The sequence below is a fragment of the Pituophis catenifer genome, unplaced genomic scaffold (assembly GCF_029215685.1).
Source record: "Pituophis catenifer annectens isolate HBS135680 unplaced genomic scaffold, rPitCat1.0.hap2 SCAF_10, whole genome shotgun sequence".
Taxonomy (NCBI): domain Eukaryota; kingdom Metazoa; phylum Chordata; class Lepidosauria; order Squamata; family Colubridae; genus Pituophis; species Pituophis catenifer.
This window is the reverse complement of record NW_027256890.1, coordinates 24,951,834-24,968,670: the sequence shown is the minus strand read 5'-3', so window position 1 is coordinate 24,968,670 and position 16,837 is coordinate 24,951,834. Positions and strand designations below refer to the sequence as shown.

General features: G+C 46.0%; 1 protein-coding gene across 1 annotated transcript in view; it reads right to left on the bottom strand.

Moving 5' to 3' along the window:
* The window catches only part of MARK2 (microtubule affinity regulating kinase 2), a 127,131-nt gene extending 111,793 nt beyond the window's left edge, over window positions 1-15,338 (bottom strand). The window contains 1 exon segment of the mRNA XM_070950945.1: window positions 14,828-15,338. Within this exon segment, the coding sequence (XP_070807046.1) occupies window positions 14,828-14,881 (54 nt within the window). The 5' untranslated portion in view covers window positions 14,882-15,338.
* Window positions 15,339-16,837: the final 1,499 nt, after the last annotated feature.

Genomic DNA, 16,837 nt, shown 5'->3' with positions numbered 1-16,837 from the left:
TAACTTAGCAACACGTTAACAACCTGAGGCAAGAAAGGTCGTAAAGTGAGGACAAAAACCCGCTTAACAACTGTCTTGCTTCACAATGGAAATTTTGGGCTCGATTGTGCGTCGTAAGTCGAGGACTCCCTGTAAAACTTAGCTCGCCGTCCTCGATCACAATCCAATCAGAGTACAGGCAGTCCTCGACTTACGGCCACAACCGAGCGCAAAACGTATGCCGCTAAGCGAGACATTTGTTAAAATGAGTTTTGTCCCATTTCACCACCTTCCGTTGCCACATTCATTCAGGGAATCACGGCGGCTGTTAAATTAGTAACACAGTTGTTAAGCAAGTTCTGGTTCCCTCCCCCCCCCCGCTTTTTTTTTTTTTATTTTTAATTTGATTTATATGCCGCCCTTCTCCGAAGACTCAGGGCGGCTTACAATGTGCTCAGCAATAGCCTTCATCCTTTTGTATATTTATACAAAGTCAGCTTATTGCCCCCACAAACTGGGTCCTCATTTCACCTACCTTAGAAAGGATGGAAGGCTGAGTCAACCTTGAGCCTTGGCGAGATTCGAACCCTGCAGTAATTGCAGGCAGCTGGTCTTAAGCAGCTTAATAACAGGGTGCCTCAAACCCTTGTACTACCAAGGCTCTTCCTTGACGTTGCTCATCAGAAGGCCGCAAAAGGAGGATCACGTGACCCCCGGGACGCTGCAACCGTCGTAAATGCGAGCACCCGAATGTAAAATCATGTCACCATGGGGATGCTGCAACGGTCATAAGTGTGGAAAAACGGTCATAAGTCACTTTTCTCAGTGCCGCCGTAGCTTCGAACGGTCACTAAATGAATGGTTAAATGTCGAGGACTGCCTCTATAGGGATACTCTTTCTTCTTATCACAAGTGACCTGCAGTTCTTACGCCGGTTCGATTGTGGAACCGCAAAGCCGGATTACGTCAAGCAACTCTGCAATTCTGGATAATTTATGCATCAGCGTTACAATTTCCAGCCCAAACCCAGCGATTTAGACTCCTCGGGCGTGTCTGAGGCCGTAAGGTGAAGCGAAGCAAAAAAAAAAAAAGCTAAGCGAGCAGCTTTTATTCCCATTTCAAAATATTAATTTTAAAAAAACCACCAGCCGGGGTCCCGCAGAAGTCCCATGATATGACGGTGAGGAGAAGCCAGACGCGTGCATCCAGATAGATGGGATGGGGGGGCTAAAAAAAGTGGATTTTCTGAACTGAAACAGTAACAGAACATTGCGTGCTGCAAAACGGAACTTTAAGGCGGATTATGTCCGAGAGAGATTGGAAGGATAAAAAATAAATAAATAAATATAAAAAAAATAAAGAACCAGGGGGGGGAAAAAAAGTCCTCGCTGGACTATTCAGGTAATTTTAATTAAAACTAGATTTACACCCCAGAGGCTGCTTTGCTTTGTGAACTAAATCCTAAATGCTTTTTTCTGTTTCTGACTTTTTTTTTTTTTTTTTTTTTTTTAAAAACGTTGGGTACAACGTAGTCCTCCATTTACAACAGCTCACTCAAAAATGTGACCTGTGACCCGTTTTTCACACTTACGACCACTGCAGCAGCCTTTCCACAGTCATGCGATCAAAATTCATAAAGCTTGGCAGCTGACTCGTATTTATGACGGTTGCAGCGTCCATGGGTTGCCCGACCTTCTGACCAGCAAAGTCAAATCATTTAACCACCGTGTTACAAACTTAACAAATGTGATTCACTCAACAACGGTGGCAAGAAACGTCGTAAAAAGGGGGGCAAAACTCACTTAACAACTGTCTCGCTTAGCGACAGAAATGTTGCACTCAGTTGCGGCCAAGTAAGTCAAGCACTACTTGTATATTGAATTGGATGTTTTAATGTTTTTTTTTTAAACTGGCTCGTTGCTTTTATTGTTTTTTAAACTTTTAATCGGGGTTCGCCGTGAGACGATCGTTGACCTGCAAACATCTAAACTTTTGATCGTAGTATATTTCCTGAATCGTAAGCTGCCCACAGTCACTGACTGCAGATGGGTGACCATTGAAATTAAAAAACAAACAAACCCAAATATATAAATAACATGGAATAGGAGGTTGCTGACTCTATAAATACCCCGTTTCCCCGAAAATAAAACATCCTCTGATAATAAACCTAATCCGGCTTTTAAGTGCATGCGCTAAAATAAGCACCCCCCCCCGAAAATATTTAACCACATGCACAGCCGATCCCCGCCATTTCCTCTGCTTAAGGGTTAGGGAGACAGAGCTGGAAATCAGGTAAGACGGCAAGAGGAGCCCCATCTTGCTCCACGCGCCCCAAAATAATAAGACCTCCCCCAAAATAAGGCCAAGTGCTTATCTCAGGGTTCAAAAAATTATAAGACAGGGTCTTATTTTCGGGGAAACACGGTATGCACTTGATTTACAAGAATAAAACCGATTATTAGTGAATCTGCTATTTGCTTTGGAGGAAGGTCAATGGGTGGGGGGGGGGGGAAGAGTTGGATTCACTGAACAATCTACGATTCAGTTAACAACCATAGCGGTTCGCTTAACAACCATGGCAAAAAAAGATCGTAAAATTGGGTGTGACTCACTGAGCCCCCTCGCTTAGCAGCGTGAATTCTGCCCCCAATTGTGGTCGTAAGTCAAAGGACTCCCCGTGCGTCCCAACAACAAACCCCATGTGCCATTCGCTGGTGGAATAGGTCAGCAATTTAAGGGTAAGGTAAGGAAAAGGTTCCCCTCGCACATATGTGCTAGTCGTTCCTGACTCTAGGGGGCGCTGCTCATCTCCGTTTCAAAGCCGAAGAGCCAGCGCTGTCCGAAGACGTCTCCGTGGTCCTGTGGCCGGCATGACTCAACGCCAAAGGCGCACGGAACGCTGTTCCCTTCCCACCAAAGGGGGTCCCTATTTTTCTACTTGCATTTTTTTTTACCTGCTTTCGAACTGCTAGGTTGGCAGAAGCTGGGACGAGTCACGGGAGCTCACCCCATTACGCGGTGCTAGGGATTCGAACCACTGAACTTTCGATCGACAAACTCAGCATCTTAGCCACTGAGCCACCGCGTCCCCTTTAATTTAAGGGACAAACATATAAAACAAAAATAACACCAAAAACGGTCAGAAAACGGAAGCCAAGAAGTGCTTCTCGCCCCAGCAAATAAGAGTTAAAGAGGCTCCTAATGTTACCTGCTTTTCCCCCCTGGTTTCTCTCTTCCTTCCGAGTACTAAAGAAAAAAAGGAAAATAAAGAATACCAACCATTAAGAGAACCGGTCGGACCAGTTTGGGGTGGAAGAAACATTACCTCTCTTCTCCACCCTTCTGAAGAAAAGCTGTAAGTGCAGGAACTTCCTTGCTTTATAAGAGGAATAAAATACTCTAATAACTGATCAATGCAAGGTCTACGCACCTACCTCTCCACCCATCCACCCAAGAAAGGAAAGGATATCGGGACAATTAAGTTGCGATCCATAAATTACTGACATTTTCCTGGCTCCTCTTTCTGTACTAGAGAGAGAGACAGTGGGGAGGAAAAAAAGCAGTGAAGGAAGAGAGAAATGGCAGCAAACGCACGAAACGTGGGGGCACTTTTAAAATGACGCACCGTACCTGGCGGGTATAAAGGAGACTAAAGTGGGGATTGCAGATTATTACTTCCTTTCCTTTTACTTCCTCCCTCCCTCCCTTCCCATACCTTCCTTTCCTCCTTTTCCTTTTTCATCCATTTACTTCCTTTCCTTTCACTTCCTCTCTCTCCCTTCAAATCTTCCTTTCCTCCCTCTTTTCTTTCTTTTCCCTTCCTTTCCTCTCCGTCTTCCCGAATCTTCATTTCCTTCCTTCCCTTTTCTTTTTCATCCATTTACTTCCTCTCCCTCTCTTCCCATACCTTCATTTCCTTCCTTCCTTTCCTTTTTCATCCATTTACTTCCTTTCCTTACACTTCCTCTCTCTCCCTTCATACCTTCCTTTCATCCCTTTTCTTTCTTTTCCCTTTCTTTCCTGTCTTCCCATATTCATTTCCTTCCTTCCTTCTCCTTTCCTTTTACATTTGTTTACTTCCTTCCCCTTTCCTTCCTCTCTCTTCCCATACCTTCATTTCCTTCCCCTTCCCTTCCCATTTTCATCCATTTACTTCCTTTCCTTTTACTTCCTGTCTCCCTCCCTTCCCATATCTTCATATCCTTCCTTCCTTTCCTTTCCTTTTTCATCCATTTACTTCCTTTCCTTTTACTTCCTCGCTCTCTCCCTCCCATACCTTCATATCCTTCCTTCGTTCCTTCCTTCCCTCCCTCTTTCCTTCCCTTCCTCTCTTCCCATACCTTCCTTCCTCCCTCCCTCCATTGAAATAGATAGGTCATTTTGTTTAAATCAGGGATTGGCCATATCACCAACCATATCATAAATATCCTTAGAAGATCCAACACTCAGCTATTGTACCATTGTCATACGCATTACTCTCTCTCTCTCTCTCTCTCTCTCTCTCTGTAATTAGCAGATGATTCAAAGATCCTGCAGGAAAAAACGAAAAAGGGCTTCGCAAGAGAATATTTTGTTGCCCCCCCACTTCTTCCTCCCCCTTCCCAATTTTTCACATTTTATAGGAGAATGAATTGCTGGCGTCATTCTATGCCTTTCTCCAGCTCCTCCTGGCAGCCCCCCCCCATCTCCTCCTCAACTGATCAGAGGTGGTGATGTATCCAAGACCAAAAGGACGCCCAGATCCCCCTCCAAGTGAGGTTTGGGGGTGCAAACTGTCAACCTCAAACAGAAAAATGGATCGAAGTCTTTGGACCACCCCTGTAAGGCTTGGCCAACCAAGAAATGGCAGTAGAACCTTAAGATACCATCAGAAGCATCGGAACAACTGAGCGAGTAAACCGGTTCTCCTCTGGGAACACGAGTTTCTAGTAAAAAGAGAATTTTGTGTGGCTGCATTATGTAACAGGATTTAAGCAGCGTGTTATATATATATATATATATAAGTATTCAATCCGGGTAGAAGGAAAGAGTAAAATCTCCCCTTCCTTCTCATTTTTAAAGAAGCTTGAATCAACAAGTGTGAAACTAACACAGAAATAGGAAGAATTTACTGGAGGGGAGTGGTGAAAGGCGAAAATGAACAATATTCTACATGTACAGAGAGTCCTCAACTTACTATTCATTTAGTGACAATTCCAAGTTAGAACAGCACTGAAAAAAAAGGAACTTACGATCAGTTTTCGCTCTTTTAATGGCACTGTTGCACCTCCCTTTGGTGATCAGAATTCAGCCGTTTGCCAACTGGCTCGTACTTATGACCGCCGCAGCGTCCCAAGGTCACGCAATCCCCTTTGGCGACCTTCCGGACAGGCAAAGTCAATGGGGGAAGCCGGATTCACTTAATAACCAGGTTACTAATTGAACAACTGCAGGGCAAGGTCGTAAAATGGAGCAGGACTCGCTTAACAACTGTCTCCTTTAAGCAATGGAAATATTGGGCTCGTAAGTCGAGGACTAGCTGTGTAGGGAGGGGGGGCTCGTATTGTGATCGTAAGTCGAGGACTAGCTGTGTAGGGAGGGGAGGGAAACAATGGAACCCCCACAGGTAAAGCTTGGTGGGTGAATGAGAGGAGGGGAGTCCCAAATACATTAAAATTCCAGCTGTTAAACTTGAACAGTTACGTGTGACAGCTGCACCGGATTGTGCCTTCTTTTTCTAGGTAAAGGTTCCCCTGGCACATATGTGCTAGTCGTTCCTGACTCTAGGGGGCGCTGCTCATCTCTGTTTCACAGCCAAAGAGCCAGCGCTGTCCGAAGACGTCTCCGTGGTCATGTGGCTGGCATGACTCAACGCCAAAGGTGCACGGAACGCTGTTCCCTTCCCACCAAAGGGGGTCCCTATTTTTTCTACTTGCATGTTTTTTTTTTACCTACTTTCGAACTGCTAGGTTGGCAAAAGTCACAGGAGTTCACCCCGTTACGCGGCAGCACTAGGGATTCGAACCGCTGAACTGCCTACCCTTTTGATCGACAAGCTCAGCGTCTGAGCCACCGCGTCCCTATATGGCATCCCTTCTTTTTCTAGCCCTCGACAACTGTAGCTTCAAACAAGCAAAAAGGAAAGGTTTGGGGTGGAGACGCCCGTTTCGTAGCAGTCACGACTAAATGTCAGCCAAATTTAGTCGTTTTCGAGAAGCCGACGAGAAATTGCAAATGAGACGAGGGCGAAACGTTGCGTTTAAATAGATGGGGTGCTTTGAACCTTGGCTTAAAACCAAGCAGTCCAGAAAGACTGAGATACCACCCCCCCCCCCCCAAGTCTCAGATTAACAAGAACAAAAGCTGAATTTGAGATTTTGGGGTGGGTTTTTTTTTTTTTTTTGCTTCCCTCCCCCCCCTATTCATTTTTTTGTGTGTGTGTGTGACTCCCCCTTAACATAAGGGATGCTAGGGATATATTTAGGATGCTGTTGTACATGTCGCACTTGCACGTTAGCCATTCTTTTTAGGCCCCGTTGCTAAGACACATGCTATGGAGAGAGGAGAACCCAGGCCTGAAGTTAACTGCGTGTTCAGACTGAGAAAAATAAGGAGGAGGCCGATGGAAGCGGAAAACTTACGAAAGAACGGCTGCAGGAACCCAGGAACGTCTAGTCTGGAGAAGGACACGATGGCACTCTTCCAATATTGGAGGGGGGCTGCCCCAAAGAAGAGGGGGGAGGGTCCCACCTGTCCCCCAAAGCACCCGAAGGCAGGACAAGAAGCAGCGGATGGAAATTAATCGACCCCAGAACTAAGGAGAAACTTCTGAACGGTGAGGACAATTAAGCAGGGGAACAAACGGCCTCCAGAAGTTGTGAACGTTGAGCGTTTTTTTCCAAGAAGAGACTGGGCAGCCATTTTGGGTGAGAAAAGGTCTCCTGCCTGAGCAGGGGGTTGGACTAGAAGACCTCCAAGGTCCCTTCCGACTCTTGTTATTCTATAGAAGCTAGGTACTTTGGAGAGAAGCTCTGGTCTTAAGCCAGCAAGGGCTGGGCTGAGTCACCCATGGAAAAGTAGGAAAGACACAGAGGCTCATCCTGAGGGAGTCCTTGACTTACAAACCATTCGTTCGGTGACCCTCCAAAGCTAAAATGGCGGCGCTTGTACTTACAACGCCTCAGCATCTCTACCTTACGTCGTCGTCATCATCACCATCATCCAGGCCCTTGAAAACCAGCATGGATTTAAGCACAGGTGCGGGATCATGTGATTGCCGGTTGTGACTTTCCCAGCCAGCCTTCTGACAATCAGAGTCAATGGGGAAGCTGGGTCTGCTTAATGACCGTATGATTCACTTAGCAACTGCAGCGATTTGCTTAAACGTGGGGTGGAAAAGGTCATAAAACTGAGCGTGACTCCCTCTCTGTTTTGCCCTCTTTTATCCTCTGTATTTTTTTTTCCCTCTCGTTTAAAATCTCCAACAATTGAGAATCCAGCAGGGCTTAATAGAGGAAAGACATACTCTTGGCTGCCACTTCTGAGTTTATTCTCAACCTTATTCTCTTGCAGGTAATAACCAATGCTTGGTGTCTGTGTATGTTTAATTCCCCCCCAATAAAATAGGGATTATTATGCACAGGCTGTCGTTTTCCAAGCGGGATCCAAATCTTACTAACGTCTTAACGGCCGCAAAATAAAGGCTGAAGAGGATGCTAATAAATAGATTTTAAAAAGGCTGGTGGCTTAATGATAAAGAAATGGCGATGGACAAAATGCAAAAGGTAACATTAATGGTCTTAATGGCGATCTCCAAAAAAAAATAATAATTGTATAAATTAAATTTCGAACAGCGGAGTCAAAATAGGAGATTAAACCTTTCTTTCTTTAAAGCGAAACGGATCAAGTACTCCAGAACTTTTCTAGAGGGGAGGGAATTCACAATCTGAGCTTTCATATAAATGTTTCCCCCTCCTCCCCGTTTGTTATACACAATAACCCTGTGAGGTAGATGAGTTTGGGGAGCTTTGATCCCACATCAGGGCCAGCTCAGCTCTTCTCAACTTAATGCCTGCTGAATGATCAACAGCGGCAGCCAGACTCTCCATGCTGGCTAGTAATTTGAGGGGCTTCCATCCCTCCCCAACATCTGGATGAAATACCACCATGAAAAGCATCCTAGTTGTGAGGCTTTGAGAAAGCTACATAACGCAGACCCTGCACAAAATCAGTGTTATTTTTTTTTAAAAGGACAGTCTACAAACCTAATATCATTGTAAGATGGGGTTTATGGCTTAGTGTGCTATAAAACAACACAAACATGGATGTTATTAATGAAAACCACCTCTAAAAGCAGGATATGCAAGCGAAACAGTATCAATAAAGGATAAACAACTGGAGTGCCACTTAAAACACCATCGGCATTGACAAATCCCACCATCATCGGTCAATTGCAAAAGGCAGCTCGACTCGGAACAGCTTACATCCTGAAAAGAAACCTTTCACACCAACCAGCATCCACATCTGCCTCTCCCAGGGCCTTGGGAAGGACTCAACAAGGCAGACAAAAAGTCTCAAATCCAGTCTGAACATCTGGCTGTGCAACGAACCGAAACTTAAAACCTTTTGATGGCTCGATGATTATCAAGCGACGGGGACCAACCTGAATTTCCTGGTTCGCTAAGAGTTTTTTGGACAGCGGAGGCGTGATGGAGATTTCCTTTTAACTACGGTAGAAAGTTTGAAATGGGGGGACTATTTCGATTTGGTAAAATTCCGCAAATTTCCGTTTACGGGGGGGGGAGGAGAATCTTAAAAGATGGGCAGTCAGGATGGCTTCCTTGACAACAGTCAAGGTGTAAAATGTATGCCTCACAGGAACAGGGCTGTTTGATGGTTCAGAAAGCGAAAAACCTGATCGAGATTGAGTGTCACAGTTAAAAAGACTGGAAATCAAAACCAATCCTGGCCAAAATCCAGAAATGGCTTGCTCTCAGCCACTTTCGGGGGTCTCTGGTAAAACTTCCCGTCTCTGGAATCTGCCTTGCGAGGACAAACCAGATCTAACAGCTGCCCTTGGGTTAATTAATAAGAGCCTCAGTGGTGCAGCGAACTAAGTGCTGTTAAGTGCTAGCACTTAGCTGCCAGCTGCCTGCAATTAGTGCGAGTTCAAATCTCACCAGGCTCAAGGTTGACTCAGCCTTCCATCCTTTCGAGGTAAGTAAATTGAGGACCCGGATTGTGCGGGCAATAAGCCAGCTTTGTATAGAACACCGCCGCTTAGGGGTGGGCGAAAGCCCTAATAAGCAGGTATATACATAAAAATATGCAGGCTATTGCTATAATGCATTGTAAGCCACCCTGAGTCTACAGAGAAGGGCGGCATATAAATCGGACTAATAATAATAAATTAGCCCTTAGTAATAGTTCAAGGAAGCATAAGATATTAGAGCCCAGGAGGGCATGACTTTCCAAATAAAAATAAGAGAAATAGCATCTTGCGGCCGAAAAGCCACCCAATCCAACTCTTTTAGGAGGGCAAAAAGAGCCTTGGTAGTACAGTGGTTTAATGCACCCTGTTATTAACACAGCTGCCTGCAATTTCTGCAGGTTCGAATCTTACCAGGCTCAAGGTTGACTCAGCCTTCCATCCTTTCTAAGGTAGGTTAAATGAGGACCCAGTTTGTGGGGGCAATAAGCTGACTCTGTATAAATATACAAAAGTATGAAGGCTATTGCTTAACGCATTGTAAGCCGCCCTGAGTCTCCGGAGAAGGGCGGCATATAAATCAAATTAAAATAAAATAAATAAATAAATAAAAAAAGCAACTGAAAAATAATAATAATCATCATAAATGTGGCAAGGAAAGTTGTAAAATGGGGGCAAAGCTCGCTTAACAACTGCTTAGCCAGAGAAATTTTGGGCTCAACTGTCATAAGTCGAGGACTACCTGTCATTGGGTCCTCCCCCCCCCAACGTTTCCTATCTTCTACCAGAAAAACTCAAAAACGGTGGACAACTCATGGACTGCTCCCGGCTGAAAGACACACAAAAGCCAATGACAATCAAGTGTGTGTGTGTGAGGGGGGTCCCACTAGCAGGATGATGATTCCCCTGGCTTTCTAAATTGGGGGGGGGTGCAATTTTCACCTACAGCCACAACTCACTTTCCCCAAAGAACAGGATTTTTTTCCCTCCTACTGGCCCACCTGGGACAATCCCCAAATCAACTGCCCCTCTAACGCAATTCAAGAGAGATTGCGGAAGCTGCGAAGAGCAACCCACAAAAACAGGAAGCCGACGGAGAGAGAGAGAAAGAGAGAGAAAAAGAGACTTGCGTGCAGGGAATGAACGAGGAAAGAAAAAGGGTGGGAAGGCAGCTTTTCTGCTCGGCTCTCAGCTAACACTGGGTCTGTGGGCAGCCAAGAAACATGTGTAGGAGGAAAGGCGCAATGGATCCATATGACTTCTCCGTGCAAGCGGTACCCAGAGGAAGCAGTGGTAGGCATTTTCCCCGAGGGTCTGAGTACCTCCAGCTATTTACTCGGCTCCCTTGGCAGAAGAAAATCCGTGATGAGAGCAGATCGCCTCTTTTCAGAACTATTTGGAGACCCCTCGTTCTTCCCAAGGACTCGCCAACTGACTCCCCCTTGTCCTGGTTGAAGTATAATTTTTTAAAAATAAATCTCCAGTCTTTTTACCATGCTTGCTTAAGACGGAAGTTGTCGCCTAATAAAAGCTGAGGAATCTCTCACTGGGGGAAAAAGCAGGTTTTGCATGCATTTGTCCTCCACAGAATTCAAACCACCTGTCCGTCATTCTATCCCCAATTCCATCCTGAAAAGATCAGGCAAGAAATGAACTTTCGGTTCCTTCTCATCCTGTGTACTGTACGGGTGTTTCTTGAGCTCGGGAACTTTTAAGAAGTGTGGACTTCAACTCCCAGAATTCCCCAGTCAAATATTCCCAAAATGTACACCATTCTGCCTCCCTTAATCCCAAATCTTAACATCTCAGTTCTATCCACAAGGCAAAGAAAGAAAAGCGAAAGGACACCCCCATTATTTCTATCTATTTGCATTTGATCCTTTCATTCTTTTCTTTTTTTTTTACATGTCTTCTCCTTCTCTGCATTCTTTTCTTTGAAATATGCTTCATTTGAAAACAACGGTAAGGAAAGTTAGCAAGGAGCAATTCATAACATGTATTTAACGTGGGGGATTTCATATGCCGGCTTTTTAATCCAATGTTTTGCGAAAACACAGAGAAGCAACAAGTGGTGACTCTAAGACAGACCTGCCTGGGATGACCGGACGCATTAAAGCGACAAGTGGGTTAACTCTGGTCCGGCCTTGGAACGTTATATAAACCCAGCCGCTTGTAAACCACGGTTTATAAAATGCTCGACGCGAGGCATCAGTTCACCTAACAAACCCTGGCAAAACAAACTACCAGCTTAATTTTGAAACCTGGCTACTATTACAATCCCTGTCCTGCAACGGATAGGAAAATAAGGACACGGTTTTGTCCAACACTGGAAGAGGCACGGAGTAGTATTTTTGATTTCTGAAGTGAGCTATTCACAAAGGGTTATTGCCATTAAAGTAGATCCAGCAGCAAATCAGCGTTTCCAGTTACATCGGGATTGTTGTCAATATACCGTGTTTCCCCAAAAATAAGACCCTGTTTTATATTTTTTTTGAACCCTGAAATAAGCGCTTGGCCTTATTGCCATGCGCTCAAAAGCCTGATTGGGCTTATTACCAGGGGAATGTCTTATTTTGGGGGAAATGGGGTAGGTCAAACCTTCGTAAAAATGTACAACTTTTGTATATTAGAAAGTTACCTGCACAGGTGGGTGCTTCTGTCCTATTCCATAGTTTTTAGGGAGGTTCCGGTTTTGGATTCAAGTGCCCATTTGCCTCGTTTTAGACAGACAGACAGACTTCGGCTGAAGATGAGGAATCAACTTAGCTCTTAAGAATGGTTTCGCCACCTCACCTTCTTTTAACTTCCTGCACTCTTTATATGGAAGTAAGATTCTACACAGCACGCCACAGCATCCACCCCATACCACATGAAAGTAAAATGAACGAATTGCTCAATAGAACCCGTACACCAGATGCAAGATTACCCACATGCACGAAGCCAAGTTCTGGGTTTTTGGATCTTTTTAAAATAATCCGTGCAATCTGCCACCAATAGCCTCCCACCGGCCAGTACGCTCGCACAGAGTGGGCCTCCTCGGGGTGCCGTCCGCCAGACAATGTCGGCTGACGACCCCCAGGGGGAGAGCCTTCTCTGTGGCGGCGCCCACCCTCTGGAACAACCTCCCCCCAGAGATACGTACAATAACAGACCTCCGGATTTTTCGTCGGGCCCTGAAAACCCATTTATTTCAACTAGCGGGGCTGGCCTGAGTTAATTTTAAATTGATTTTAAATTGGGTTATTTTAATTTACGGCCAATAATATTTAATTATTTTAAATTGTTTTTAAATTTTGTATGTATTGTTTTTTACTCTGGCTGTTCACCGCCCTGAGTCCTATTCTGGAGAAGGGCGGTATAGAAATTTAAATAAATAAAATAAAATAAATAAATAAATTCTTCAGCTGCCTTCTCCCTTGGAAGGAGCCAAATAATCCACGAAATATTCACCGTGAAAAGGCGAAGGAACCTTCTGACACAGGGGCGAGTCCAAACCTTGGCAGCTTTTTAAAAGAACTTGCGGACTTCAGTTCCCAGAATTCCCCCAGCCAGCCACGCTTACCACCATGGTGGCTTGACTGGGGGATTCTGGGAATTGAAAATCCACGAGTCTTTTTTCAAAAGTCACCAAGGTTGGGGGCACCCTGTTCTAACCACAGTACGACTTCTTTCTGTGACAGACCCCAAGAACTGATAACTAAGCACCTTTCTAATGCTTTAGCGTTTAGATCGCATCTAACCCACAATCACTTGCAACCGGCCATTGCTAGCTTGGACCCAAGATTTGAAATGTAAAACACAAGAGAAGGGGATTACCTGCTTTGGATTCTAGAAATGCAGCTTCCCAGCCTGCTTACTCCTCTAGAGCAGTGTTTCTCAACCTTGGTAGCTTGAAGATGGGTGGACTTCAACTCCCAGAATCCCCCAGCCAGCAGCTGGGAGTTGAAGTCCACCCATCTTCAAGCTACCAAGGTTGAGAAACACTGCTCTAGAGAGAGAATAAATAAAGAGAGGAAGATCTCTGCCAATTACCTTCCACTGCATCTTCCTTGGATTCAAGAATCTTTATTCTCATACCTCCTCTTCTCTTGGTTGCTGACCAAGGCACCCTTGCAAAGTCACCCCACATCCTAAGCAGGGCCAAGAAATTCACCCACACAGGTTCCTTTCCCCATCCCCAGGCCTTTCCCCAGGGGCAAATCGCTTTATTTACAGCCAGTTTTCCCTCCCAAGTCCACCAAATTCCCACCTTTTGGGAAGAGAAACACCCCCCCCCTTTCAGCCTCCTCCAAAAACCTTGGCGCAGATCCATTCCTCGGGGGCGTCACAGCCCTCCAGATGTTTCCCCAGCCTGGCTCTGTGCCTCTTCTGAACAGATTTTTTTTTTAATACAGGCAGACATTTTGGAGGGGAAAAGACACACTATTCCACCCACCCACCCACCCACCAGCAGCAGAACCAGTTTTAAAAGGAAAAGCAAATGCAACCCCTTCCTTCAGCACCCGCTGGCAAAGGGGTTCTTTTTGAATGTGTGTGTGTGGGGGGGGGGCACAGAGGGACGAAGCCAAGGAAACCCCCCCCCCACCCCAACCCCCTCAATTCATTCCCAAAATTCAGACACACAAAATTCAGAAAACCGGTGATGTGAGGTGGGGGGGGGTATGCGGCGAAGTTACCCCTTGCCCATTACTCATTTATTATGTATATATACTTATACCTGTTTATAGGTCATGTTCTTCTTTATACTTGTTTTCTCAGACATGCTTGACAAATAAAAAATAAAATAAATAAAATAAACACAGCAAAGCCCCCCTGCCCCGTTTCTCTGCCTCGATGCAAGCAAGCAAGCCAGCCAGCCAGCCAGGCCATTCCTTCTCAATTGCTCTTTGCCAAGAGTGGGGAGAGGGAGAGCTTTGTAGGGAGGGGGCAGAATCCCAGCTTCATCCCCTCCTTCTCCCAATTGCCCTTTGCCAAGAGTGGGTGGGGGGCAGCTTTGTGTGTTTGTGGGGTGGGGGGGGCAGCATCCCAGTTTCATCCCCTCCTTCTCCCAAACCTTCCTCTCAATTGCCCTTTGCCAAGAATGGGGGTGGGGGGGGCAGAATCCCAGCTTCATCCCCTCCTTTTCCCAATTGCCCTTTGCCAAGAGTGGGGGGGGCAGCATCCCAGCTTCATCCCCTCCTTCTCTCAAACCTTCCTCTCAATTGCCCATTGCCAAGAGTATGGGGGGGGCAGCTTTGAGTGTGGGGGGGGCAGAATCCCAGCCTCCCCCCCTCCTTCTCTCAAACCTTAGAAGAAACAGATCTTAACCCCCCCCAAATCCTCCCACCTCCCCCCACCCCAATTAAGGCTGCCACCTGTGCAGGGCCTGCTCCTCCTTCTTGGGACTCAGCTCCAGCAACAGGAGGGGATTTTTTTGGGTGTGTGTGTGTGTCCCTCAACACCTTTTTTCTCTCCCCTCCCCCACCAGAATGGGAGGGGGGGCATTTAAACCTCTCCCCACCCCCACCCCCACCCAGCTTAGGTGGGGCAGAGGTTTCAAGCCACCCAGAGGTCTTCAATTTGGGGGTCCCCCCCAAAGACGACCCCTCCCCCAGTAATTGCTCTTAGCCCCCCCCCACCCCAATCTACATTTTGCCTCCCCTTCCCCCTCCCCCTCTTTACCTGCTCCAGGTTCTCCGTCACGGTGGGCAGGGGGCTGCGGCCGCTGTTCGACATGGCTCCCCTTGGCAAAGGCCCGAGGGGGGCTCCCCCCAGCTGCTCAGCCGCCTTCCCCTCTTCCTGCTCCCTGGCCCAGCTGGAAGAGGTCGGGGGGGGGGGTGTCTTCCTCCTCCTCCTCTCCTTTTTCCTCCTCCTCCTCCTCCTCAGGGCGAGGGGGGCGGCCAAGCCACCAGCATGGGGGAAGCTGGGCTCACTGGGCGGTCGGAAGGCACGACTACCGACCCGGCATAAGGTTCCCTTTCCAAGCCGGGCTAGGGTGCAGGGTGCCCGGCTTGCTGGATCACGCGAGGCCGGGGATGAGGCGCTAGAGACTAGGCCGCGCCGGAAGAAAAAAAAAAGCCGGCCGTTTGAAGCGAGTCTTGGGCCGGTTGGACGTCGCCAAGCCCCGCCGGGGGGTAAAGTCCGGCACCGTCTTCCTTCCTTCCTTCCTCCGCCGCCGGTGCAACTTGCCGCCCCTCGGATTCACACAGCGGCGGCTCCCAATATGGCCGCCTCAGCCGGGCTTCGGCAACTTCCGCCGAGCTGCCGGAAACAGCCGAACGGGGCCACCAAAGGCAGCGGCGGCGGAGGCGACAAGCTCCCGGGGACGCTTCCCACGGTTGGCGGAAAAAGCCGAAGAGGCTGAGCGGCGATCTGATTGGCTGAGGGGAAAAAAAAAAAAGACGAGGAAGGCGGGTGGGGGGAAAATAAATAAAGAAATAAAAGGGGGAGGAGAAAGGGGCGGGGTGAAGGGCGGTAAACGCTTTGCGATTGGACGGAAAGTCAAGGGGGGGGAAAAAGACGGGAAAATAAATAAATAAAGCACTTCCGGAAATCGATGGGCACGGTATTTAAAAAAAAAAAAAAAAAAAGGGAAAAGCATTCGGCTGTAAGTCGGAAATACCCGAACCTTCTTGTTTTTTTTTTCCTTCCTTGAGACGAAAATAGCCGAACGGCCTCGGAATATTTACGGAAAGAGGCGAAGTGGGTGAGGTTTTTTTTTTTTTTAATTATTATTATTTTCCCCTGTCGGTATTCTTGATCGGCTATCAAACGCCAGCATAAAGATACGTCGATATTTAATTTAATTTTTTTCCAGATTGCAGAGCTGGCCAGGACAAACCTGATTTTATTAATATTGATTTATTTAATGCCTGCATCCCTGTTTTTTCCTGTCCGGAAAATTACTCAGCTTTTTACTCTGTTAAAAAAAATGGAAAAGATGCCTTTTAATTGAATTTGATCCCTCTGCTTTGAGCTGAATGATTTTTAAGCGCATCTTTATTCGGTTGACTAAGTATACAGCACCAGAGTCGGCCTGCCAAACCCTGCATGGCCACTAGAGGGCTGAAGACTTTGATATATATATTTTTTCGTGGGTTTTTGCTGCCCTCTAGTGGTGCATTCTAGAGCTGATAGCTGTAATTTTTCAGCTTTGCATCCATTCATTTCCCAAACAATTTTACAGCTTGGCTACACATAATGTGGTTGGAGAAGATGACGCACCAACAGATCGATTTAAAACCTGAACTGTTCTTGTTGGGGATTCTACCAGAAGCTTATAGTAAAGAAAATGTATACTTGATTATTCATGTCATAGCTGCAGCTAGAATTGATTTGCACGAAATTGGAAAAATGAAGAGATCCCTACGGATGAAAATGTGATTAAGAAAATATTAGAATGTGCAGAAATGAATAGATTAACACTTGCGATTAAAGGAAAGGAAGAATCTGATTATTACAATATATGGGAGTTATTTTATCAGTGGTTAGAGGAAAAAATATGTAAGTAATGTATAGGGAAATAAGTTAAGAAGAGAAATGTTACGATAGTAGGTATGTTAAGTGTTAGTAGTAATATAAGAATAGATACAAATAATGAATATGGTGGTAAATTTTAAGTTATGATGCAAAAATATGTACTCACACTGTTTAATGAAAGATGAAATGTTTCTATTAAAAGAAAATTAAAAA